Source organism: Wolffia australiana, chromosome 1 (genome assembly GCF_029677425.1).
Source record: "Wolffia australiana isolate 7733 chromosome 1, ASM2967742v1".
Classification (NCBI taxonomy): domain Eukaryota; kingdom Viridiplantae; phylum Streptophyta; class Magnoliopsida; order Alismatales; family Araceae; genus Wolffia; species Wolffia australiana.
Genome location: NC_135835.1, coordinates 17,742,472 through 17,770,293, shown reverse-complemented (window position 1 = coordinate 17,770,293; position 27,822 = coordinate 17,742,472). Strand labels below are relative to the sequence as shown.

General features: G+C 39.9%; 2 protein-coding genes and 1 non-coding gene across 7 annotated transcripts; 2 read left to right on the top strand and 1 right to left on the bottom strand.

The window, feature by feature from the left end:
- Window positions 1-5,343: 5,343 nt before the first annotated feature.
- Window positions 5,344-11,380, bottom strand: LOC144709331 (Nucleotidylyl transferase superfamily protein). 4 transcript variants are annotated; one of them, XR_013583003.1, is made up of 13 exons: window positions 11,016-11,380; window positions 10,772-10,891; window positions 10,365-10,550; window positions 9,853-9,904; window positions 9,661-9,726; window positions 9,473-9,559; window positions 8,643-8,735; window positions 7,847-7,927; window positions 6,996-7,067; window positions 6,478-6,546; window positions 6,291-6,401; window positions 5,690-5,791; window positions 5,344-5,614 (listed from the first exon to the last, which is right to left on the bottom strand). XR_013583003.1 is itself a non-coding variant. In XM_078582864.1 (12 exons), exons 1-12 carry the CDS (start codon window positions 11,249-11,251, stop codon window positions 5,741-5,743), a joined length of 1,224 nt encoding a protein of 407 aa, XP_078438990.1. In that variant the 5' UTR covers window positions 11,252-11,379; the 3' UTR covers window positions 5,495-5,740. The 4 variants fall into 4 exon arrangements, 1 of the variants encoding a protein (XP_078438990.1); XR_013583002.1 differs by having other exon boundaries at window positions 5,344-5,599; window positions 11,016-11,379; XR_013583001.1 differs by having other exon boundaries at window positions 5,344-5,580; window positions 11,016-11,379.
- A 9,290-nt stretch (window positions 11,381-20,670) lies between these two features.
- On the top strand, window positions 20,671-20,743 carry TRNAK-CUU (transfer RNA lysine (anticodon CUU)). Its single transcript has one exon. It is a non-coding gene; the product is annotated as a tRNA-Lys (tRNA).
- A 1,046-nt stretch (window positions 20,744-21,789) lies between these two features.
- LOC144709318 (uncharacterized) lies at window positions 21,790-24,822 on the top strand. 2 transcript variants are annotated; one of them, XM_078582852.1, is made up of 3 exons: window positions 21,790-21,971; window positions 22,063-22,535; window positions 23,689-24,822. In XM_078582852.1, the coding sequence occupies exons 1-3, from the start codon at window positions 21,969-21,971 to the stop codon at window positions 24,767-24,769; spliced, it is 1,557 nt and encodes a 518-aa protein (XP_078438978.1). In that variant the 5' UTR covers window positions 21,790-21,968; the 3' UTR covers window positions 24,770-24,822. The 2 variants fall into 2 exon arrangements, with proteins under 2 accessions (XP_078438978.1, XP_078438970.1); XM_078582844.1 differs by having other exon boundaries at window positions 21,832-21,990.
- Window positions 24,823-27,822: the final 3,000 nt, after the last annotated feature.

Sequence of the window (27,822 nt, the reverse complement as noted above, 5' to 3'; positions counted from 1 at the left end):
TCAGCTCAAGCCTGTCCAGCAGCCAGCGAGACCGTCCGCACAAAGAGCCCTGGCAGCCACCGAGTAGACAAAAAGCTGGCCCAAAGAGAGGCCATCAGGAAGGCCCACTCAGGCCCACAGTGAGGAAGCGCACTCAAAGGTATGTAATTTTTAATTCATTAGTATATATATGTCGATAATGTCGCGGCTTTCCATATTTTTCCTCATGGGATTAGAATTCCACCATCTTTTCTACTTTCGCATAGGGCCGGGCCTATGAGCAATGAAGAGATCGCAGCCCAACGAGCCACAATCTGATGGAGTTATAAAACAAATTATGATCGGGCTTCGAGCCAATCATTTCAGACCATTTTAAGTAGAAGGATATGGTCTCGTCTGTCTGATCTTCTTAAAAAAGATCGAATGGTGAGATCTGCCCGATTTTTTAAAACATTTTTTATAGGCATTTTGGGTCCTCTGATTGGTTGTTGGGCGCTGACTTGGATCGCAGGATCCTCTACGGGTGAATGCACGCGAAGCTGACGGGGCAGCTGACAAGGCTTGGTGAGGGAGCAAGAGATGGGTAGACCGATCAGAATGGGTCCATGGCTGCAATTTAATAGCAGTCGTTGACTGGTGATGGTCGGGGGGCAATCTCGTCCTTCTTTGCCCCCTGGTGATGCAGGACGGACGCGGTCGACGTCCTGCGGCGGAAGCGTGCGGTCTGTTCGTCCCTCTCGGGGATGTTCATCTTGGGCGGCACGCCCGCCTTGTCGGTGGGTGTCCCGGAAAGGTCCTGCGCGGGGCCTCAATTCGTAGAAGCCGAGGGTCACCATTCTCCACCCGGTCAACGCCCACGGGGTCGTCGTAGAGGCATTGGTGGGCCTGACGACCGGTGGGCGGATAGGTTCAGCCGGTCGGATAGCGAATACGGCGGCGAACGATAAGATGGCTTACGGCAGCCGAGGGGCGCGACGCGGCGAGGCGGCGCGGCGTGGCGGCGCGCGCGCGCGCGGCGCGCGGCGTAGGCGCGCGGCGCGCGCGAGGCGCGGGCAGCGCGGGCGAGGCGCGGAGGCGCGCAAGGCAGCGCGGCAAGGCGCGGTGAGGCGCGCGCAGCGGCGCAGGCGGCGAGGCGCGGCGCGGCGGCGCGCGCGGCGCGAAGCGGCGGCGCGGCGCGAGGCGCGCGCGAGGCGCGCGCGCGCGAGGCGCGGGCGGCGCGGCGCGGCGCGAGGCGCGCGGCGCGCGCGGGCGGCGGCGGCGCGCCCGCTTCCGTTCCGCCCTACACTCACTCACCTTCTTTTCTTCTTTCTTTCTCTCACGGGAACGGGACGGACTTCTTTTCCAAAAATTAAACAAGACTTAAGATGGAACGGGGGCCCTCTCCGTCCCTTATGTAGGGAGGGTAATGGGCCCTAAGGAGGGATCATAAGAGGGGGAACCCATTAGGAAAGGGTCCCCTCTTAAGCCCACTAGTACATGGCTTATTTTAACATGAAAATTTAGCTAAACCTAGGAATCAAACTAGATATTAGAGGAAAGAAAATACCTAGATAACTGAGGGCTACGCCATCACCTGGCCATCCTCCTCGTCGGCCGACTGGCGGAAACTGCCGACGAGGGGACCACAAACTGGTCCAACGGCCTCTGGACCACTGACTGGTCCAACCCCGCCCTCTGAGGGGGTCGAGAAACCTCTCTTGAAAATTTAAATGCAAATTTTAAGCTTCAATTGTGCATCTCTCATCACAGGAAAGAAGGGGGACAGCGGACAACTCTTGAAGGTGACCCAGGATCTTGTGGAGGTTCTGTTACATGCCTCAACAGCTTAAAGGACTCTCGATAAGATCGGGAAGGTCAGATTATTAAGTCACACCCGGACGTAGGAGAAGATCAAGGGAATCATTAAATTGAAGCTCGGCGGAGGCGATCGGTGCCGCCACTCTTGCTCTTAGAATCAGGATGTTCGGTGAGGTTTGATCTTTGTAGATAGATCCCCCAATGTATCGTTTGACTATCAGCAGAAAATGTACTGAAAATTTTGAATCATAGTTCATTTTGATAAAATTTTATTCACCGATTTTGTTTTGGCATTCCGTAGAACACCTTCGTGTTTGAGGAGCACTTATCAATTTATATAAGTTTCTCATTATCTACCTTTGAAATCAAAGTGTATAAACTTACATCGATCTCTCAGAGGCATTTCGTCGAATACTTCTCAGGATTTGACAGAACTACCTCAATTATTTTCTATTTTCTAATATAAATATATATACATAAAAAACACATCTACATAACCCAACTGTCTCGGGCCTTCTGTCAAAATCCTCATGGGTGTTCGACAGAACAACCCGTCTTTATCTGATTTTCTACTGTAAAATATATATGTAATACATCAAAACGTATAAGATTATATAAACTTAGATATATTTCTCATTTCAACCTGCTCTCAAGCATTTTATCGAACACCTCGTGTGTTCGACTAAATCAACTATTACCTCAAAACTTTGATCCTAAAAAATCTAAAAGATATAAATAAAATATGAATACATATATATCACTACATAGTAGTTACTAAACACATATAAATCTCTCTTGTAAATAACTTCTAGTAATAAAATTAGTCATCTTTAAAATTCTTATTAATATCTTTACTTTATCCTAACTTTCTTCTTATCTCTTATTACTTTAACTTATATTCTTCTTCTTAGATTCTACTCATATGCTCATAGAGCTTAGATTCTACTCATATTCTCATAGAGCTTACCAATAGTTAAGTAACCCTTTGCCTTTATTCATAGAACTTTACTATATCTTATTAAAATTCCCTACTTACTTTATCATTCTAACTAATATTTCACATAACTCTTACTACATCTCTTATTTATATTAATAATATAATACTTTATCACTTACTAGTTATTCATCTTCCACTACACTCACTATCTCATTCGTAGTTTTACTATCCCTATCCCTTAACTCGTATCTCAAATATTGAATATCTCTCTAAAGGCCAGTCCCTGTGGATATGACCTTACTCCAACTATACAGTTGAGTGAGTTATACTTTTATCAAATTTATTTGATAGTACGCAAATTAAACATACAATGACAATTAAAATTTATTACACAATTTGCCTCCATCACCTGGGGATGTCAAATCTCTTCAATCATGATGAACCCCATTACCACTCCACCACCGTCCTTATAATATTCCTCTGCATCAGGAGTGGAGACTAGCTAAGGGTAGAAGGGAAAATAAGGGCAGGGCGCATGAGCAATTCTATAACGTGTGAATTTCATTTAGGGGCTTCCCCTACCTATATCTGATGGAATATTTTCATAAGGGACTATATGTACATGGCAACTGATGACATAAAGGTTTCATTACTGAGACAATGCAACCATTTTTATCTACTGGAGTGCAAAGTGTAGCTTGGCATTTCACGGACTTGAAAAATTGATTGGGTCCAATTGATTCATGATTGATGAATCTACTTCATTATATAGATAATTAATTTGAAAGGTCAATAAAGGTTATTGGGCCACTTGAGTCATTAACTAAACTGATACATACGCTTAGCGAGTCAGACAGAAATGGTATTTTGGATATCATAAGATATATTTAAAGCTTCGGAATTTTTAAAGAAAGGTCATCAAGTATCAATAGGTGAAGGCCATTAAAAAAGTAACCCAAGCTATAGTGTTCAGGTGCACACCCTTCTTCTCCCTTATCCCCCCTTGACTCCTCTCCACTCTCAATGTGATAGAGAAGGCATAACGATGATGGTGGAACGGTAATGGGGATTGTGGAAAGAGAAGATTTAATGTGACAGGTTTGTGTGGGTACATCTAGATGCTAATTACATTAACAAATCAACACGTCTCACTCATGAAACGTAAAGTTGCAGATCAGGTCCCTGCCAAAGTGTTTTGATCATCATGTTTAAAGAGTTTTTACAAATCTGTTTCTATCTTCTGGTGTGTGAATCATTTAATTTTCACCTCAGTCATGGTCTTAGAACCCAAAAGGTGCTCCTAGAAATGGGACCTTGATACGATGCCCTAGAAAACTATAGGCAAAAGTGGGAGATAGCACCCAAGATGGTGCCTTCACTCTTAAGGTAATGGAAAGAGAAAGGTATGATGCTAAAGAGTTCGGGCGCAAGATATTAGGAAGGAGGGAGAGAGAGAGTGATCTGATTTTTTGTCCACGTATATTGGGGGACCATATTTCACAAGCTCGATTGAGCCAATGTCCCAATTTGTGATTCCCTGCATCTCATATGATACCTTATGTTTTTTAGAGAGTTATTTGAAGACAATCTCCTTGCAATTTTAAGGTACTAAAAATAATATAATAATTTGAAACATTAAGCATTGGACTGCGACAATACTTTAGGGTGAATAAAAATATTCATGAAACTCCTTGTGACACTTAAGGTCATGGAAGGATCCAAAAAGACAGAAGAATACATGTAGGAACATACAGATGCCTAGGAGACAGAAGTTGTTCTCAAGTTTGTATCAGATATTCAACTCATAATGTAAGCTTTGGGCCTTCGATAAATACCTCCAGACTTTTTGGCATTTCAACTAATGCTAAGGCATCAGTAGTTAGAACATAGATCCAATTTTTTATGTCGACTAAACAGTAATTTTAAAGCCCTGGAGATTCAGGAGCCTACACTGTTCTATGACTTAATCAGATACCAGATCAAAGATACTCTCTGATTCATTAAAAGTCATCCACACAGAGTCTTCTGTTTATTCTTTGATTTACGGAAATCCTATGATTAAGTCACTTATACCAGTTTTTGGTATATAATGAAGTCTTATGATGAAGTCTTCTGTTTATTTTTTTAAGGTGCTAAAAATGCAGAAAAGCAATGTGTAGTACATTTATCATCCGCATTCCAATCAGGATAGAAGATAAAACAATCGCCATTTAACTCTCTATAATACTACCCAACTCAAACATCTAATGAATTCATTAGAATCAATCCATGTCTCTCATTTTTTCTGTCTAATTGAACTAGAAATGATTTAAGTTGGAAATTCATTTTCAAAGACCCAATCTTAATAAATCATCATACACTTATCGTATAATTTGTAACTGGTTTGCATACTTGATATTTGAAGACACATTGCCTCGAATGTGGTTTACAATGTAATTTGGGGGCCAAACATTTATTGGTTACACTAGATAAATTGGTGCCTGGGATGTGGGGGCACTGTTTCTAAATGGACGAACCATTGATTTTATACCACACTGGTATATTGCTTTCTCCCCCTCTATTCAGAAAGGTCACTAAGACATCCAGAAATGCTAAAACCTTTCTTTTGCATAATCCTTGGAAAATTAAGGGAATAACAAAATGACAATCGCATGTAAATATATTTAATATATGTTAATTACATTTTTAAGACACTTATTCTGAGTAATACGTCGAAAGTTTAAATGAAATTTAAATAATTCTAATTTTTATGGCCAAGTGGCAAACTAAGCAAAACGGAGATTAACAAGGAAATTCATGATATAATGGATGAGCAGAAATCCTGCCTTCTGAGCACCGTTGAGCACACAGCCACCAGCTACAAACTCCTGCGAAGATGCCCCACCTCTATGTATAAAGATCCTAAGCTCACCGCATTAGAAAATCATTCAACGAATGAAATACATTATGAAATAAATAATTGAATTCTTTTCTGACATGTCAACAGCATCATTTCGTCTCACTGCAATTGGTGTTGTGACTAAGGCTTCAGCCAAACATGTTGGGAAGTGGCCTCACCGCCATGAATGCATCCACCATCTTCAAGAAGATGAAATCACCCAGAACAGTAAGATAGAAAACTATGAAATCCCTATAGTAATAAACGATAAAAAACAAAAAAAATATTTTTAATAACGTTATAGCATTGGTTTTGATCTTGTGGGAAGTCATGCTAGAGTTTCAAGGTTCAACGACAAGGATGGTGATGACGAGTGGACGATGATGATGACAATGACGAATAATCAGGGTTCTGTGGAAACAGTGGCCATGATATGTGGATGAAGACAACGATGAATCGACATCATCATTGACATCTGGTTTTGAGAGATATCATTGTAATCAAGCTAAGAGAGAACTTAATTGTGACAAGTGGATGACGACGATGTTGGCAACGAAATTAGGACTGATGATGATATGACAAATTTGTCGTAGACTGAAAAGCGTACAGAGTTTGTTTATTAAATTCAAAAAAAAAATCTAAAGCAGAAGCTGCAGGTTATGGAACAATGATATCACAATTAATAAATAAACATGATACCTCTTCTGTCACAGAAGCTCGAGCCTTGCGATGTCTTTCCACCATGTCCGACAATACTTCAATGAGGCGCTTCTTCACTTCTCCAGTCAGCATTCGTCCAGCACCGTATTCCTAGTAAAAATAAGAAAAATGAAAAATCAACACATTTGTCAGTCGAGCAATTTGACCGAAAAATCAGGACCAATACCGTCTTTATGTGCTCAAATTCATCATCGTCTTCGAGAAAGAAGCCGAGGTACTTAATTGAAATATCGACCTGAATCAAGAAAAAAAAGATAAGTAATATAAAAATACTTCCCCCACAAAAGCCTGAAATCGTGAGTTTTGCAAAAATAATAAGATTTGTAATGAATTTCTTCGCCACAGAGAGAATGTAAATTATTCATTAGAAGAAAAAACCAGACACAGAAGGACACCAGACGCAGTTTAAGATAGAATCTTCCATTTACAGCAACCATTAATGATGACTTTCAACACGTACTCAAAGATGTTGAAAATTAGTAAGTAATACATAATTAGACATGGAAAGGTTTGACGCCAAGGAAGTTCCAACTATGTCCAAGTTAAAATAAAAATAAAACCTTCATACTGCGTAGAGTAACTATTTAGTCACCTAAAAGAACTAAACAGAAGAGGGTATATGAAAGACTTCAGCGATATCTTCCATAATAGAAATAAACATATTTTCGATAAAGAAATAGCTACCTCTAAGTTAGCTCCATATTTCCGGTGGAGTTCTACAGAATCTCGACCGCCAGAAAAGGCATACCTATTCACCTGAAATAAATCATTAACCACCTGAATTTCCACCAAAAAATGTTTTGATAGCCGCCAATAAACTAAATAATTTGATTGGGCAAAAGAAATGTTCCTAAAATAGCGTTTTGTTGGAAATAAACCCTCATAACTAATAGTGAGTATAACAAAAGCTTGAAGGGATATTTATACGGTATTGGTCCTGATTTTTTGAAGCGAACATAGAAGAGACCGGAAGGTTGAAGGGATATTTATACGAAGATTCCTTAGATACCTGAATAGAACACACGGAAAAGGTTAAAAAACTAAAAAACTCCTCGTTAACAAAATGTCAGAAACGACAATCTAATAGGCGAAAATTACTAAAATACCCCTAGAGATGATGAGGATTGTAAAAATTGTACGCTAATCAGGAAGAGATGACTAAAATCATCCGATCTACTAAGCCTTAATTAAAGCAGTGCATTTGGTTCCTTAGGAGTCCATGATCAGAGAGTAGACATGTAGCGAAAGTTCTGAAAAGAATTAATTCACTTTTTGAAAAGGTGTTTCCTCTTTCCTTCCTACGTGAATGATTTTTTTTGAAATAATGCATAGTTCTAGTTCAAAAGAGGAGGAGATATTCCAAATAACTCAATAATTGAGGGATGGAGCAGGAAAGAACGATTCTCAGATCGGGAGTAAAATTCCTTTGGAAACTGCAATCACTAAGTGACTTCATTGTCAGTTCTTATGTCGCATTTTCTTCTCCTTTGCATTAAGACACGCACTACGATTGATTAAATTGTAGCAGCCTCTACCTTGTTTTTAATATCTTTGGGTGAATCCGTCACATATATTGCGGAGTTTGGGTCGCTGGCAGACATCTTTCCAGTCTCCCCCTGTGAGCAGAATGTCAGAAGCCTTATACACAGGCAACGCCTCAAGTTACATTCAAAATGCTAAAAGGAATTGCAAGGAGCGTAAATAAAATTCTAGACACAAATGGCCCTGTAACGTAAGAAATTTTCACTCAACTGTAAAAAAAGCACTTGTGCGTCTCTATTATGCGAGCCATATTATTTTCAAAAAAAAATTATACCAGTCATATTAAAACATAAGTTGACACTGATGCTTAAACGTAAAAGACCACACTAACACTTGGAGCATACCACTGCGCATTAGAACTGATGAAAAATATGAGAACAACATACAATTTAATAGTCATGCATGAAACGTGATCCTTGGTGATATAGCTTAGAATATTTTGCTTGATCAGAATTTTCAAAAAGATATTTACATGGATTTTCCAGGTCATATAAAAGATAAAAAAGATAACATTTTAAAACGCGATACTTTTTAAAATATCCAAGGATTCTCCAGGTCATACAATAAAAGATACCATTACGATCTTTCAGTTTTTTAATGAGAAGCGCAAAATTTACACATCCTTCTGGGGACAATCTGGCGTAATCATGGACCAATGAGCCAGAACGGGAGTAGAATTCATTGCGTTAACAGGAAACACACTCCATCAAGATTCAATCCTTGTTCATCTTAATCAAATCCATGAGGTAATGTTATGCTTGTCTGATTAATTTGTAAATAGGTCAGTACTTGTAGCGCAGGAAAGAAGGATGATTCAATGAGAGCAGGCTTCTGATAACCAATCCTAGGAGCCACATCCCTCGTCATTCTGAAATAAGGGTCCTGAGAGTAAAAAAAAGGTCAAAGTTATATATATTAAAATAAATCAAACGACCTCTTATGATCTATTTTTAAGAGTTATATGTTCAACCAAGAAACAAATCAAACGGTTTGCACCAAACGCATCAACCAACTCCCTAAAGTCCCAGTCAGATAATTTTAGTAGCCTCCACAACAGGTCTGTGTTCTAGGTTTTACAGAAAATTTTTCCAAGGTGGAGATCAACCGAGGAAGCGAGCATGATAAGCGGTTAATTAAGACAACCGCACTCGAAGTAAAAACGTTCAAAAAAAAGAAACAGAGGGCAGTTTATTGCATCAATGTATTCCCATGCTCAGTATTGCCAAAAATGGGATAGATCCATAAGACGGAGGCACAGGAAATACCATTTCAGAAAACAAAAAGGCAATCAGACTCAGATTCCCAGGTGTTAAAATAAAAAAAAGCCTGGGTGTTAAAATAAAGATAATGATGGTCGGAGAGGGAATCAGTAAGCAAAACCCAACGATATTCAAGAACTGTCACATTGATTTCTTAAATGGTCGAACATGTCTAGCATTAAAAATAAAAGGAAAATCAAATCCAGCCAGTAATGAACTTTGATGACAGTAGAAATCAGTCTAACCTGGGGAACTCAGCAGTAAAAAATAAGGTATTTAACGATAATGCTTTAGATTAAAGCAACCGAACCATTTTCTGAGGATTTAAAATGTTGGCAAAAGTCTGAGGGAAATCAATACCTGGTCTATGGCGCAAGGAATCAAACAGCGAAGGTTATCTTTTCCAGAAAAGAGATGTGGAAAGGAGCTAGGAAATGATGGGACTGCCTGCATTCAACATGAATACTATGGACAGATCATACTTGAAGACAACCTGGATAAATTTTTAAGTGTCCCAGAAAAATGAATGACACGAGAATCGATTGCACCTGCACAGGGGGGAAACTGATTTTGCCTATGTGGTCTTCTGGAGTGAAGCCAAATATACCCACAACCTGATCAATCGTTAAAAAGGTTATATCAGTAAAACATTACAAAGAAAGAATTAACGAAAGAACATAACAAGTTTCTAAAATCTCCGGAAGTCAAAAAAGTAACTGAAAACATACTAATAGACTTACTTTGTTGAAGGTAACACACTTTGAAACTCTAATCATATTCTCATAGAAGGCACTGGAAAAATTACAGGAGTAAAAAATTAGGGCATTACTAATACAGACAGAGTACGAAAAAATGACAAACTCTAGCCAAAAACTTTGGAAAATACTGATACGATCAAACTTTGTTTCCTTATTCAAATGGAAGGATGAGAACGACAAACTGATAGTATTTGTCAACGATGAAGAAATGTGTCATCATTTGCAGCTTGAGTGATGATGACGATTTTGTCAGCGTCATGTTGGTCGCAGGCGAATGACAATGATGGCGATAACGACAATTCTGGTTATGAGAGGTCATGACTAGTCAAAATCGTCATAGTCATCGTCATCCTGGAGAGGACAAATGACAGGGACGATGACAACTCGTTTCATTCTCTTGTAATTTTCATCGAAGGAGGCAAACACTCACCACTGACACTCAAATCAAATTTTATTCAACAAAAGAATAAGGTGATGGGGTGTCTGAAACTTACCCTCCCACATAATCAAAGTCAGAGAACATAAAAGTTCTTGTAATGTCAAAACCACAGGCAATGATATCTTTTGCATTTTCGCGAGCAAGCCTTTTACACTCCTCGATTGGCAGATTCTTCCACATGCACTTCTCATCGTCTGTAAGTTGTATAACGAGAGGGACTTTAAAAGCGTCCTGCAAGTACCTGCAAACCGTTCAGGGAGACTACTTCAAACCCAGAAATTTATTCCTTGGGTATTCAAAAAAAAACCCACCAGTAGAAAAACCCTCATCAAGAAACAATTTTGTAAAAAAATTGAAAAAATATGAACAATTTCTCAAGTTTGATAAAAGATACAGATTTCCCGAATCATTATCTTTCATTTAAAATAAATTGCATCACAGATCAGATAAATTGACACTTACTTGGTGAACATAAAGGGGACGAGATGGCCCAAATGCAAAGCTTCAGAGGACGGTCCCCGGCCTGTGTACAAGTAGAACTTCTCTCCCCTCTCATAAAGATCCAGAATTTCTTCTAGGTCTCTACAACATTTGAAAACAAAAAAAATGCAGGTAAACACGCTATTCAATCAGCCGAAACAGACTCATCCAAAAAACCCAGATCATAAACAACCACAAGATAAATTAAATCGACAAAGGGAAACACCTATGAGCGAAAAACACTCCACGGCGGAGGAAAACGTGGGCTGATCGCGAGGTTAAGCTCTCAATGCGGCGAATATGCGAGGATTCCAGTCTCTGGCACCCGAACTTCTCAATCAACTTGTCGTAGTCGATCTTGCCTCCGCTCTTCGCCGTCACCTCCCACGGATTCACCACCATATCTTCCCCATCCTCCACTTCCGATGATACAACGTTCGATTGCCCGTCTAGAGCTGCCATTCGGACAAGATTATGGCGGTCGCCGCCGTAGGGAAAGGAGTCCGCCGCTGGGCTTCACCGGAGATAACTCGAAGCTGAGAGCTCAGCAGATTTGCCGAAGGGTTCTAGCAGCTCTGGATTGGGCCTTGTTTAGAGAAATCGCGGGTTCATTGGCCCAATAGACTATGGTATGTACTATGTAGGGTTTTATATTCCTCGTCCTGGTTTTTAGCAAAGACCTAAACCTTACGTAAAGATCGGTGTGGTTCCCGTAAAGATAGGGTTTAATATCGTTTATGAGTCAATGTAGACGCCAAAGGAGAAAAATCGCAGTGATGGTTATTTTTACACCTACTGTAAATAGTTTTAGAAACAGCCCAATGGACTATGGTATGTACTATGTAGGGTTTTATATTCCTCGTCCTGGTTTTTAGCGAAGAGCTAAACTTAGGTAAAAATCGCAGTGATGGTTATTTTTACCCCTAATGTAAATAGTTTTAGAAACAGCCCAATGGACTATGGTATGTAGGGTTTTATATTCCTCGTCCTGGTTTTCAGCAAAGACCTAAACCTTACTTAAAGTTCAGTGTGGTTCCCGTCGCTATCCTATCTCGTTTATGAGTCAGTGTCAACGCTAAAGGAGAAAAATCGCATTGATGGTTATGTTGACCCCCAATGTAAACAGTTTTAGAAACATGGTGATTAATGTGCCTTTTCTTTCGACCATGTTTTTGAGTCAATGTCAAAGACAGAGTAGAAAAAGCACGTTAATGGTTATGTTGACCCCCCATATAAACAGTTTCAGAGAAGCAGGTGATAAGTGTGCCTTCTCTTCCAATCGCTTTTATGAGTCAATGTCAATGTCAAAGTAGAAAAGTCATGTTGATATTATGTTGACCCCCAATATACACAATTTTAGAGCCATGAGTGATTAGTGTGCCTTATCTTCCCTTCTTCACACCCACCTTCATATCCCTATTTAGATCTTTCTTCCTGCACCTCTCTTTCTTCACAGAGAGCTTCCAGATGAACAGATCAGGAAGAAATGTTTTATAGAGGAAGAGTTTATGATGGACTCTGGCATCTTGCCTCTAGATGGTCAAATTTGCTCCAGCTATAATGAGCTCTAGACAGGCATCTACGGTGTGCTTGGCGCATGCTCCAAGCCCAACTACACTTTCCTCGTGCCATCCACCCCGACAACCAGCCCACTGTTGACACCCATCCCAAAGCCAACCTCACTTCCATCATTGATGCTCATCTACAACGAAACCCGCAACCTCAACCATGCTCTTTAACTCGTTTAGTCCCACGATATATTCGGCATCAGCAACACCATGTGGAATCCACTTGCGGGAATGGGGACAAGGAGACCAGAGTGTGAGCCAAGTAGGATTAGAAAGCTAGAGCAATGAGGTAAAACGTGAGTAGGAGGCGAGAAGCATGTGTGGGGATGATTTTTAGAATTTTAGTAAAAAATTATAAAATGAATATTTAAAATTTTACTTTTGGTCCTGTTTGACCCTCTCACCTAATCATGCCCGATCAGCCAGTCCCCATAAAATGGTGGACCTGTAGACCCAGTCCTAAATGTCCAATCAGAGTGTTATGGGCTCCTAGCCTCTTGTTTAGCTTGATCCCTTCAAGGTAAGTTGGGAAATGTTTTACTTACCTCTTGATGACATAAAAATGTAGCGATAAATTTGTGTTTTATGATTTATATTACTATTTATATCAAGAATATGCACAAAATGAAAATAACACTCAGTTTTGTAATTGGTCCCTACTAATAGGGTTTAAAAATGTATGAACTAACTTCACTTGATTCCCCAAAATCAAGTGGTTTATTTTTATCATGATTTCCTCGGAGCTTCATTTATACCAGGACTTGGGCAATTGGAATATTAATGGCGGAGACGAGAGGGACCTAAAGCACAATGAAGCCCACTATGGAGCAGGCCCAATCCGGATCCCAAAAGGAGCTTAAGCCAATCAACAGAGAGGCATATTTGTAAGGATAAATTTGAGTAGGTGGTTGATGTAGCATTGTAGTAATTTAGAAATAGTTGAATGTTAAGAGATGAAGACTCGAAATGGGTTGTTCTTTTTCTTGTGATAACTTTTGATAGACTAGTTCCTGATATGCTAGTATCATAAAAGGATCTAAAAATTGACTCCATCATTTATACAATGTAAGCGAAACAGATTTCCTTTACGTCAATGTATGTGACTCCATTATTATTTATAGTTGAATGTTTGCAATTACTCGGCAGTCAATAACTATTTCGTAGAATCTCATTGAGAATATTGTAGGCATTAATTATTTAGTATTGCGTCTTCGTGATGCTTTGAAATCTAAGACATTAATTTGACAAATTAGGTGCAGGCATCAAATGTTGATAATCTAATAAATGTATTTACCGAAAATCCAAAACTACATGTTTGTACGGTGGAAGATTTTCGGGCAAGACACAAGGAGAAGGTATAATCAATTGTGAAAAATTATAGATTTTAAGAAAAATCAACTACATTTGAAGAAGAACATATATATGATATGATATACCTAAACTAATAGGGCGAGGGGGCTCTGCATTAGCATGACTTTTTCTCTGAATTCATTGTTCCGAAGTCACAGCTTCTTTGTGATGGGCTGTAATGGCAACCATGCAATGGAGCAAAGAGACACCAAAGTATTCACCAGGATAAACCTCAAAAAAGGGAAGAATTCATGCGTTGAGAGGTGAGTATTCTTTTTAACGAGTACTTATTGCATCTTTTGACCATGATGAAAATAATGTGTCACATCATAGGTATCCTAAGTATAGCCCCTTCAGCTCCTCTCCTAGCTTCCATGTCAGTCAACAGGTGGCAGGCTTGTGGCCCAACAAGGAGTGCAAACATAGGTATTCTCATGTTTGGCATTAATTGGTGAAGGTACAAGTCTAGATTTTTTAACTATGGGGCTAACCATCTTGATAGGTAACTTATATTTCAGGCATACTCCCTTGTCATGTTCTCAGAGTTATATAGATATGGGACTAAACCTATTGGCCAACAAAATAGTCCCCACCTGATTATTCAGTCCAAGTTTTCCCCAATTATAATCACAAATTTTATTTTTAATAATGATTGGATTCAAATTTTGTTTTTTATAACCTATTATCATGTTTGATTATGCACAAGTATTTATAAAGTTGTGATTGTATACTTGATTGATACTGACTAACTGAAATCTCGAATCCCTAGTGAGAAATATTTCGCATTTCATGCAGCATGGCTACAATGCCATCTCACCCCGCTTCAATACAATTGGGGTTGTGTGGCCCAATCCAAGTGAGCCATGTCAACAAACATCATGCACGGTATTGAGGTGGCTGCGCAAAGATGTCAATCACTGATTCCGTAAAATTTCTTTGGTCTTTGAGTGTGTTATATGGTCCATAGAAAACTAGTGAGCACTTTGCGTTGATTATAAAATCTCTAATGGGTCTTATATTTATATCAATTGGTCTAACGTAACCCATAAGCCCATTTCTTAAGATCCATTAACAACTGGTCGCCCAAGGTGGAGATCCTTCTAGAAGCTAACAATACTTGTCGAAAAGTCCTAGAGACCCAGAAAATCCCCTAACATATTTTTATTTTACAAAATTCTCAAACAGATTATTCTTATGCCAGAATATACATATTATACTTGCTAAGCCCGTTCATAGGTATAGATCTTTTTTTTGTCTTGTCTGAATCTTCTAGCACCACAAAATATATTAGACAGCTTCTAGAAGCCCCAAAATATGCAGAAACTCTCTTCTCATGCGTTTTTGGCTCCTGGTCTTATGTTTTATCATGTCAGAGTAGTTTTCCCAAAGGTTTTAAGTTGTCTTTTCATCGGTAATGTCATTATAGATGACTCTTCATCTTAAGAGGCCTATATAAAAGGCTCTTTTACACTTGAAGTATTATTATTGAAGTATATGTTTTTTTGAGAACCCTCTTTATCCCATATGAGTGTTATCTTTGTTAGAGACTGATGTATTGCATGCAGACTCAACCACAACACCCTTGTGGACTCAAAGGTTGGAGAAGTTAGTTATTTGGATTCGGCACTTGGCTGCTTCAAGTAAAGAAATGTGTGTGGATTCAAATTGCGTTTTTGTGTTGCTCATGTATGAAGGATGCATAATGTGTGGCCCAATCCTAGTGAACCAAATCAAAAAATATCAAGCGCAATTTTGAGGTGGCTACAGATGGTGCCAAGCACTGACCCAGAGAAATTGTTTTGGTTTTTGAGTGTGCTATATGGTCCATTTTAAAACTGATGAGCACTTGGTGTTTCTTATTTATGTATTAAATGGTTCTCATATTTAGATCCTAGAACATGAAAGACGGTCCAATACATCGGGTGATTGTTGAAGGACCCACATCAATCATCATATTTGGCTGATGGGCCATTATCTTTTCAATGAGGAATACAGACAATCTAACAGGGGGCATTTTATATCCCATGAATAACATGCATCTTATCGTGCACTTAAATAATTTATACATCTTTGGTTGCAGTAAATTTAAAAATAATAATCAATTTGTTCTTTAATTTATGTCTATATCACAATACAATTATAACTGAGAAATTTTATACTTTTTAATGATTTTCATAGATCTATCTACAAATGAATTATGATAGAGAGAGAAATAGATGAAAATGAAGTGAGAAGGGGTAAAGAGTTTGTCAAGATGTGTATAGTCCTAGTGTGTCACGCATAACTAAGTGGACAACTTGTGTTGTGAACCCAATGGGCTAAACTAGGGCACCGAAATCCTAGAACTTGGTTTTGGATGGGAAAAAATCACTGAGTCACGTGCATAATTGACTATTCTCACAAGTCCAACCACTATATTGTTCATGCACACTTGCATCAAAATGCCTGAACATGCATAGTTGTGGAACATGCAAAGAAGGAAATACTATCTATATCTCAAATTTCCCTAATTAGTGTGATAAAATCATGCTATTTTTCATAAAATGAGGGAGCAATATTTTATTGTGATCTCAAGAAGAAAAGACTATCAAGAAGATTATGCCATTGCAATAGTTAGATTAACCAGCAAGCGAGGTTGAGTACAAAAATTTAGATTAGACAATCTTGTGATCTCACAATTGAATGGTCCATCAGACAGCACCTTAAAAAAGCAGAACAGCTAAGCGTCATAATCAATGGAAGGAGCAAACTGACCAACCCAAACACATCATGTGGAGATACATATTGAAATGTGAAAGGACCATGATAGGACCATAAAAAAAATTATCTCAAGAAGATGGAAATCCTTATTTAGATTCCATTTAAGATATTATTGCCCAACTTTTCCCCCTTCTCAAACAGTCTCAGATGTTTTGAACACGTCAAACAACTACTGAGTTCCATATGGAAAGCTGATACATAGACAATTTGAATAGAGTAAGCATCATCCAATTTGAATCAAGGGCTCTGTAAATTTTGAAAATCACACAAAGCCTATGATCCAATACAAAATGGACTGTCTCCTTTGTCATCCATGTTAGTGTGTGATACTCAATAACATATGTATCCGTTTTAAAAATATAGACACGAAGAACATCTCCTTTTCCCTGTTTATGAAAATCAAAAATCATTTCACACACCTTCGCTTTTTATTTATCTTACTTGAAATCCTAAACAGTCAACTTTGAGAGTCAACTTTTATTATATATCTAATTAAATTATTTTTTACACAAATCTAATGTGACTTTTGTTTTGTAAGAATATAATATTTAATTGGTTATTGGAGAAAAAATCTTGAGCTAAAAGCTATAAAATTTCTCTGTTATAGAGGTTATTAGAACTGAATTTATGTTGATCTGATTTTAATTTTATTTCCCCAGCTCCTCAAAAAAATTAACATTGACATTTAAAAATTGTGAGATATTCAGATATTTGATCATTTATTGTGAGAATTTTAGATTCGTAGGGGGGGGGGGGGGTTATTATACATTTTTATTACGTCTGGAATAAATTGGACTCGGAAATCCAACAATTTATTGAAAATCATGTTTCCCCAATTTTTCCCAATCATCAGCTGTATTGAATATCAAGCTAGGGTTATTTGAGGATTAGGTTGGTTGAAATGTTGTAAAGGAGACTTATATTTAAAATGTTGTAAAGGATTAGGTTTGTATTCATTTATATTTAAATAAAATTTTATTTGAAATTATTTCAAAAACTTTCGTAATTGATTTTAACTAGGGAGAATAGTAAATCTCCATATCTCTCTCTTCAACATTATTCACTTTCGTGCATTTTATGCTATTTCATCTGAGAGATAAAGCTACTTTTTATTAAATACTACGAATCCATAACTTTCACCTTAAATTCCTCAAATTTACTGATTTAATTGTGAATTGTATTTTAGAGCGTTGAAATTACTTATTGATCGATGCATGTATATGATGGATCATGGAGTCTAGTTAAAACCATCCCCAAAGAGCTTAACCGGATTCATTGATTGATGATAAATTAGATGGATTGCCAATTTATATTGTTGAAGTTATAAATGAGAAGTATTTTCTACATGGTTGCTCGTTATTATATTAGGTCCAATCTCATAAAAGAATATTTTCTGAAATAATGCATTGCGGTTATGGAGATGTTGGGGCTAAAATAGATAGATTCTCTCACCAAGTAGACATGTTCACTCGTGTCATTTTCATCCACCACAAATTCCAAGTGTGATATTATATATCTATAAAGTTCAAATATCGTCATTATGATCAAGTTTCTTTTCAATAATAATTTCGAGCCATTTAAATGTTTGTAAGTATGCACAATTCTTACTGACATATGATTTTTCAGAATCATCACAATTTCTCATGGAAAAATCCTTAAAATCCTTGAATGCACAATAATATTCTTCAAAATTAAAACCTCCCAAAATCCTTGAAAATTATGAATCTCTCCTCTAAGCTAGCCTCATTCATTTATAGCCAATCTCTATTTACGTTCATACTTCCTGAGGCAAAAATTGATTTTTCTCTTCTGGGGATGCATAAAGTTATTACAAAAATGATTCCGGAATAAGTAAAAAAACTGATGTCCACTAAGTGAAACCTACTCTTTGCTTTATAAATTCGAATATCCACTAAGGATACTCTAGCCGTCACAATCAAATATACATTTAACCCCAATCAACATAATATTATGGACCTTGCTCTTGAGCATAGAGAACTCATTGTGCTGACAAAATCATATCCACGGAGTTGTGTGTTTTTAGAATATGGAAAATTCAAGTTTTATGTTAAAATATGAATGTTGGTAACATATAAATAACTCATTTCATGTCATATTATTTTATTCGAACTCATGTGAAACGTCCCTGTAACATTGTTTATACTTTTTAATTAATATGCCTAATAAAATTATACATTTTGAAAAATTAATATAAATAAAATTAATCATATGATTTTGGAAAATCACAACATATATGAGCCATAGGCTCAACCTCTCGAGATGGACCGTCGTGTTGTTGCTGAATAATAAGGACGAGGATACAAGGTCAGTAAAGCATTGGAAAACCTCCCCATCTGACACAAATATTAAGTAATGTGGCACTGCATGAAAATCTAATAATTTTAGAATCCAATAAAAATAAGGAATAATGCAACAAAACACCCATATTTGATTGTCATTGTGTTGGATGAACATAAAATTTATGGCGAAGTGGGCATGACATCAAATGATGAACAAAGCCCCACACCCGCACATATGCATGTATATTTTTTATAATTAATAATCATTTAATTAAAATGAATACACTATATGGAACTAAATAAAAATAAATTTTAAGCAATGAACCTATCCACCAGAACTCGAATATATGCTAAAAAAATTAAAAATGTATTTATGTCTAAGTAGACAACCCTTTCCCCTGTCCAAGAGCAGGTTAATTTTAATAAAGTTTCCTCTAGCAGAAGAACGAACATAAAAATCCCAATATATATGTTATTTCCACCTCCCCATGTGCGACATGTTACTAAAACCAACGGCTTTCTGTCTTCGTAGGTACACAGGAACATTGGTATCCAAAAACAAGCATAAGTACTTAACATAGACATAACCTCCCAATAGTATACTAAGAAGACCCCATAATGAAACTGAAAGATCACTGAAGTTTTTTAGGATTATTTTAGTCTTTCAGAATATGTTATATATACTTATATTATTTTCTAATGTCAAACATTTTCAGCGTCTGGTTATGCATTTTGCCTTAATTCAATTTTTTTGTTCAAAGTCATGGCCGCAATAAGCTACAAATATGTCAGCTCTGCGAGTCTTGATGTAAAATTCAAAAACTTGAAATTTTTGTGAATTTCATTTTAAAACTTGAATTTTTGTTATCAATAACTCGGAAATATAGCCGTAGTATTTTAAAATTCACTTAGGATGGGAACATTTTCCAATTTTATATTTGTGTATTAAATTATCTGTTATTTTTAAATCAAGAAGACAATGTCTAGGTATCTCGTAAAGCTTCTCTAATAGAGAATATAATGAAAAGAAAAACCCATTGAAAACATCACCATGGATAAGAATCTAATCATAAAGATCACTGTGTTGTTGAAATTTTTGGCGTGAGGATTTTGCTATGCAATAAAGCAAATTATCTCAGTCTATATAAAATAACTAATAAAGTACGCATCAGTGAATTGAACCTTTTGATGTGAGGAGGGTCGATGAACTCAATCATCATCATATCCCTTCCACTGTATTTTTTGAGCCTGCGAATTAACTTTAGTACCATTACATTTACCTGTGTGTTAATCAAACTTACAAATTCTGCATTTTTTTTGACAAAAAATCAAGCGAACGGATATTTCCAAGCTGTCATGTCATCATGACTTATGTAACAACTGGGACTGATTCAGTAATACAAATGTACTACGTCTTAATTAGGGCATCTTAGTTACCGAAATTTTAGGTGAAGTTGTGCTCAAAAAAAGGTTCAGAAGGATCAAATGAATATTAACAATTTAAGTCTCCCACAGTTCATAATAATTACTTTGGGTTTTCAAAACATACCTCGTGATAAATAAAGAACCCTACGATTCACATGTACCCGTGGAATTTTTTTTAGTATAAAAATCAAAGAGCTGATAAGCAGGAAAATTATATAAGGAATAAAAATTAAATCTCAAAACCTCCTTCAGGGAACAACATTAGAAAAACGCATATTCATTCCCTTTCTAGCAGCAATGACATCGTACTTATTAACAAACACAGGCCATCATAGATAGAGAAGCGGATCTATTGTGAAATGACCATCACATTATATATGTCATCGTAAAAAGTAGTCAACCTTATGGCTTTGTTTAAAGTATTTAAAGAAATTAATTAAAAATAGTAAAAATAGTGCACAGTAATTTATTTTAACAAGCCCGTCTAGCTCAGTTTGTAGAGCGCAAGGCTCTTAACCTTGTGGTCGTGGGTTCGAGCCCCACGGTGGGCGTTTTTTGATTTTTTTTTCTTTAGCCCCCTTTTAAACTTTGTAATCCTTTCTCAGCTGAAGGCCGGCCATCCCGTGAAGGCAGCTAGAAATAGAGAGAGATACATGTAATATCAATTATTTAGTACCACCCTTATTATTTTTTAACCATAATCATTCTCATGGCATCTTTTTCTCATCTTGATCTTTCTCATCCGGCATTAGTCTCCGCTGTCCATGAAACCAAATACTAATAATTTCTAATTATCATTTGTTTCTTAATCTCGATCTTTCTTCGACATGAAAGCAAAAAAATAATTCGAAAACACTTGTTTATTTCCCTTCCCAGATACCAGATCCGTTCAGACCGTAATTCCAAGTATCGTTTCTTTTTTAATCTCACTCTTTCTCGATATTTCTCATCCCCTTTCTCCATGAAACCATACATACCGACCAACTATTATTATCTTTTCTTTCATAATCTCGATCTTTCTCTCTTATCCACGAGAGCCGAAGAAAATTACTTAAAAAAAAGTGATGGGTGAATGAAGATAGATGGAGAAAGAGATTATAAACCCAGATGAGTTCACAAGAATTAGTAATAATTAAATCTTGATATTTGTCAGCTGGTCCCCATTGCACACGATACATTCGTTTTGCCCCCCGTGAAGCCAGCTAGAAAAATAAAAAAAAAGAGACGGAGCAATGAAGAGAGAGAGATGGGGATAATCTCAGATCCAAAGCAGGGAGAATAGTAAATGCCCCCCACCACAACCGATACCAGCATGCATTAAAAGCCACTAGAAAACACGCGTAAAGCGCATGCTATTTCTAGAGAGATGCATAGCTCGGTCTCTAGAGAGAGAAGCTGACACCAAGCTTAGTTCCAGTTATTATCTAGCTACCCCAATTAAATGGGAAACCAGTCAAGCCAGCTGGAAATTATCGACCATCCGCTGACCTGTCACCTCGCCAGGCATCATGAGGAGTATGGGCATTCAATAGGCCTCATGCACCCCATGAGAGAGAGATGAGAGAGAAGAACCCATTATTCCAATTCTACCCTTAATCTCTCTACAGGGAAGAGGAGGCCCAACTCGGGCAATTCAGGGAATTCGCGTTATCTGCTGCTTTTAAGACTCAGAGATTGGCTTATCGTGCCAGCGAAGGAACAGAGGATGGAAGGAAATCAAAGCTCGCGTCTTTGCAACTGTTGAAGCTTCTTGGTAGCGATGGCGAGGAAGAAGCAATGGTGGGTGAGCCGGCGACGGGTGAGATTTCTCGCTCTCTAGATCTTGATCTTTCGTGATGATCATGGCGTGATCTGATGGGATGATGGGCAGATGGTGGAGAGGTATGTGAGGGAGGCGAGGGAGTTGATCGCGGCGGGGGAGATGGCAGCGGCGGAGGCAGCGGCGGGGCTTCTCGAAGCGGCGCTCGGCATGGCGCCGAGGCACGAGGCGGCGATGGAGTTGCGAGCGAGATGTCTGCTCTATTTGAGGAGATTCAGAGAAGTGGCGGATATGCTAAAGGAGTACATTCCGAGTTTTAGAGTTGCGGAGGACGTGGGCGAGTCGTCGTCTTCTCTTGGCTCGGATCTGTCTTCTTCTTCGTCTTCGTCTTCTTCGTCGTCGTCGTCGGCGTCTTGTTCGTCTTCGTCGCAGTCTCTTCACAGGCTTCTGCCCTCCCCTTCTCCGTCCTCGGACGCGAACCGGAGCGGGGGTGGGGATGGAAAGGAGGATGCCTGGTGTCTCTCCATCGCCGGAGTCAAGCGCAAGGTTCTCTCCCGTTTCTCCCGCGACGAACGCGCCTGGAGGTCTGTCTGTCTGTCTGTCTCTCTCTCTAGTTCTATTTTTGTAGCATCGATCTTTGATGATTTCTCTATCTCTAGATCTATGATTATCTCTCTAACTCAATCTCTCTGTAACGATTTCTCTATCTGCATCTCTAGCGCTATGATTGTTTCTCTCTACGTCTCAATCTGTTTCTTTCTGTATCTTTATCTTTATCTATCCCTCAATCTCTATCTTTATCCTTCTCACGAACTCTATCTATCTTTATCTGTATCTTCATCCTTCTCTAACTCTATTTCTATCTTTATCCATCTCTATCTCGATCTTTATCTATCTCTCTAACTCTATCTCTATCAATCTCTCTCACTCGATCTCTAGCTTTATCTATCTCTTAGATCTATCTCCTTAACTCTATCTCTATCATTCTCTCTTACTCGATCTCTATCTTTATCTATCTCTTTACATCTATCTCTCTAACTCGATTTGATCTTTATCTTTCTCTCTGACTCTATCTCTGTCGATCTCTCTTACTCGATCTCTATCTTTATCTCTATTCAGATCTATCTCTCTAACTCTAGCCCCATCAATCTTTCTGCTCGATCTCTATCTTCATCCATCTCTCTAAATATAGCTCTATCTCTATATTTATCCATCTCTCTGAATCTATCTCAATCTCGATCTTTATCTCTCTCTCTAACTCTATCCCCATCTATCTATCTTCTCGATCTCTATCTTTATCCATCTCTCTAAATCTATCTCAATCTCCATCTTTATCTCTCTCTCTTACTCTATCCCGATCAATCTTTCTGCTCGATCTCTATCTTTATCCATCTCTCTAAATCTATCTCAATCTCGATCTTTATCTCTCTCTCTCTAACTCTATCCCCATCAATCTATCTGCTCGATCTCAATGTTTATCCATCTCTCTAAATATATCTCCATCTTTATCTTTATCCATCTCCCTAAATCTATCTCAATCTCGATCTCTATCTTTCTCTCTGATTCTATCCCCATCAATCGATCTGCTCGATCTCTATCTTTCTCTCTGATTCTATCCCCATCAATCGATCTGCTCGATCTCTATCTTTATCCATCTCTCCTATTCTATCTCTATCGCTATCATTATCAATCTTCGATATCTATCGTTATCTCTCTAGTTAATACGGGTAAGCGCAGGTACTTGGTCTTGGGGAGGGCGTGCTGCCATCTGGGGATGATGGACGACGCGATGGCGCTGCTCCAGACGGGGCGCCGCCTCGCCATGGCGGCGTCGCGCCGCGAGAGCAGGAGCCAATCGGACGACGACTTCTCTTCATCGTCATCCGAGCTGGAGAGCTCGGCGGCGATGCTAGCCCACGTCAAGCTACTCCTCCGCCGGCGCGCCGCCGCGGTGGCGGCGCTAGATGCGGGGCTGGCGGCGGAGTCCGTCCGCCACTTCACCAAAATCCTGGACGGACGACGCGGGACGCCGCACGGGTTCGCGGCGGCGTGCTTGGTCGGCCGCGCCGCCGCGCTCAGCGCGGCTGGGAAGGTGGCGGACGCGATCGCGGACTGCAACCGGGCGCTGGCGCTGGACCCGGGCTCGATCCTGGCCCTCCGTCTGCGGGCCGATCTCCTGGAGGCCGTCCGATCGTTCGCGGACTGTCTCCGCGATCTTGATCATCTGAAGCTTCTCTACGACGCGATTCTGCGGGACGGGAAGCTGCCGGGGCCGGCGTGGCGGGCGCAGCAGGGGGTGGTCTACGGGGAGATAGCCGGGGAGTTGGGTCGGGTGGCGGCTCGGGCGCAGGCGCTGCGACCGGCGGTGGCTCGGGGGGAGGCGCGCGGGGTGGACTACTACGCGCTGATCGGGGTGCGTAGGGGCTGCAGCCGGTCCGAGCTGGAGCGAGCCCATCTGGTGCTGTCGCTCAAGCACCGGCCCGACCGGGCCGCGACCTTCGTGGACCGGGTGGACTTCGCGGACGAGTACCGCGACCTGGACGCGGTCCGAGACCAGGCCAAGATGTCGGCTTTGATTCTCTACAGGTTGCTTCACAAGGGGTATTCGAGCATCATGGCGACGGTCATGACGGATGAGGCGGTAGCGGCCGCGAAGAAGAAGGTGGAGGAAGAAGCGGTGGTTAGTCGCGTGGCGGAGGAGAGGTTGTCGGTGTTTCAAGGGGTGTTTTGCCGGGACTTGGCCGCTGTGGGAAGCTTGTTGTCTCAGCTGAGCTTCAATCGTGCGATGAGCGTCAAGTGCGAAGCTCTGAGCTGTTGACTGATGATCTTATGATGTACATTCCTCGTTCAGTCTATCTTTCTATTTGTCCATCTGTTTATCTAACTATCTATCTATCTCTCAATCTCCCTATCTCTCTATCCCCATTTCCATCTATCTACCTTTATCTCTCTCTGCCCAGCTATCTATATCTCTATCTATCTCTTTTCTATCTTTCAATCTACCTCTCTGTCTATCTATCTTTCTCTATATCTATGTCTCTGTCTGTATATCTCTATATCTTTCTCTCTAACTATCTCTGTCAATTTATCTATATCTATGCTTATATCTTTATCTATTTCTCTCTCTCTCTATCTTTCTTTCTATTTGTCCATCTGTACACTGAAGATAGAAATTTATCTCTTTCTACATCTCTATCTCTCTCTCTCTATATATATCTGTATCAATCTCTCTATATATATCTTTTTATCTATCTATCTATAGATACCTCTATCTATTTATCTATCTATCGATACCTCTATCTATTTATCTATCTATCTATCGATACCTCTATTTATTTATCTATCTATCTATCTATCGATACCTCTATCTATTTATCTACCTATTTATCTATCGATACCTCTATCTATTTATCTATCTATCTCTACATTTACCCATAAATCTATCAATTTTCGAGGGCGTTGTCTGTACACTGAAGATGGCGTGAACGCTGGCGTCGACCGACCCACGAACGAAAACTAAAGGAACAGAAGTCTTATTTTAGTACGTTCTTCGAGGGGGGCGCGAATAAACAATCCTCGGATACCATTTTGAAAAAATTCAAAAGAAAATATCATCATTGGGTCATTCCAGAGAAAACCAACTACTCGAATGGCAGTCTCCATCAGAGTCAGCGAGAGGACTTGACGGGACGTGGATAAAAGACAGAGGTGACGCGGCAATAGTTTTCGATGGACACGTGGCCGGTGCTTTCCCGTTGACCGGCTTGTCAACCTTTGGAAAGAGACGTGTGCCAGCACGCCACGTCTTCTTTTTGGGCTCGGAATTCGGTAGTCGTCTTGGGGACGTTGACAGATCGGAAGAATATCATGCCCACGTCCCGTCCCCATCCATGCCCTCACGTGACTTCCACAAGTAGGAGAGAGAGATGGATACATGTCAGATATGATGGGCCTTAGAGCGAGACTCAGAAAATCATGGCTCACGTGGCTTCCACAAGTAGGAGAGAGAGATGGATACATGTCAGATATGATGGGCCTTAGAGCGAGACTCAGAAAATCATGGCTCACGTGGCTTCCACAAGTAGGAGAGAGAGATGGATACATGTCAGATATGATGGGCCTTAGAGCGAGACTAAAAAAATCATGGCTCACGTGGCTTCCACAAGGTAGGAGAGAGAGATGGATATGTCAGAAATGATGGGCCTTAGCGCAAGACTGAGAATATCATGCCGATGTCCCGTCCTTTATACATGCCTAACGTGACTTCCACGGGTAGGATAGAGAGATGGACATGTCAGATTTGATGGGCATTCGACTGAGGCTGAGAAAATCATGGTGACGTACCGTGCTTATACATGCCTCACGTGACTTCCACGCAGTAGGAGAGAGAGAGAGATATGGCAGAGATGATAGGCCTGAGCGCGAGACTGAGAAAATCATGCCGACGTACCGTCCTTTATACATGCCTAACGTGACTTCCACGAGGTGGGAGAGAGAGACGGAGATGTCAGATTTGATGGGCCTTCGAGTGAGGCTGAGAAAATCATGGTGACGTTCCGTGCTTATACATGTCTCAAGTGACTTCCACGCAGTAGGAGAGAGAGATATATATGTCAGAGATGATAGGCCTGAGCACGAGACTGAGAAAATCATGCCGACGTACCGTCCTTTATACATGCCTAACGTGACTTCCACGGGTAGGAGAGAGAGATGGACATTTCAGATTTGATGGGCCTTCGAGCGAGGCCGAGAAAATCATGGTGACGTACCATCCTTTTACATGCCTCACGTGACTTCCACGCGCAGTCCACTTTCGCACAGATTACCGGAGGCAGGAGAGAGAGATAGATGGTTGTGAGAGATGATGGGCCTTAGAATGAGAATGGGAAAATCATGGCGACGTACCGTCCTTATACATGCCATGCCTCACGTGAGAACTGTTTACTAATGGGGGAAGGAGAGAGATATGGAGACAAGTGAGAGATGAGGGAATTGAAATATAGAGAGAGAGATAGAGAAAGACTGAGGAATAGAGAATTAGAGATAGGCCGAGACGGAGAGAGTCTGAGACAGAGAGAGATAGAGAAAGAGTAGAGAGACAGATAGAGAGACTGGGACACAAAAAGAAAGACTAAAACATTGAGAGAGATAGGGAAGGATACTAAAATATAGAGTGCGGGAGACCAAAACATAGAGCGAGATAGGGAGGGAGACTAGAACAGGGAGAGAGAGATAGATAGAGCGAGATTGGGACAGAGAGAGAGAGATAGAGCGAGACTGGGCCAGAGAGAGAGGTAGATAGAAAGAGACTGGGACAGAAAGAGAGAGATAGATAGAGCGAGACTGGGAGACTGGGACAGAGAGAGAGATAGAGCGAGATTGGGCCAGAGAGAGAGTAGATAGAAAGAGACTGGGACAGAAAGAGAGATAGATAGAGGGAGACTGGGACAGAGAGAGAGATAGATAGAAAGAGCGAGACTGGGAGACTGGGACAGAGAGATAGATAGATAGATAGAGCGAGACTGGGAGACTGGGATAGAGAGAGAGATAGACAGATAAAGAGAGACTGAGAGAGAGAGAGAGAGAGAGAGAGAGAGACCGGGACAGAGAGAGATATAGATAGAGAGAGACTACAACGCAGAGAGAGATAAGTGACCCTGAGACATAGTGAGAGAGATAGAGAGAGAGTACAACGCAGAGAGAGATAAAGTGACCCTGAGACATAGTGAGAGAGATAGAGAGAGACTACAACGCAGAGAGAGATAAAGTGACCCTGAGACATAGTGAGAGAGATAGAGAGAGACTACAACGCAGAGAGACATAAAAAGACTGGGACATAGAGAGAGATAAACAGCGACTGGGATAAAGAGA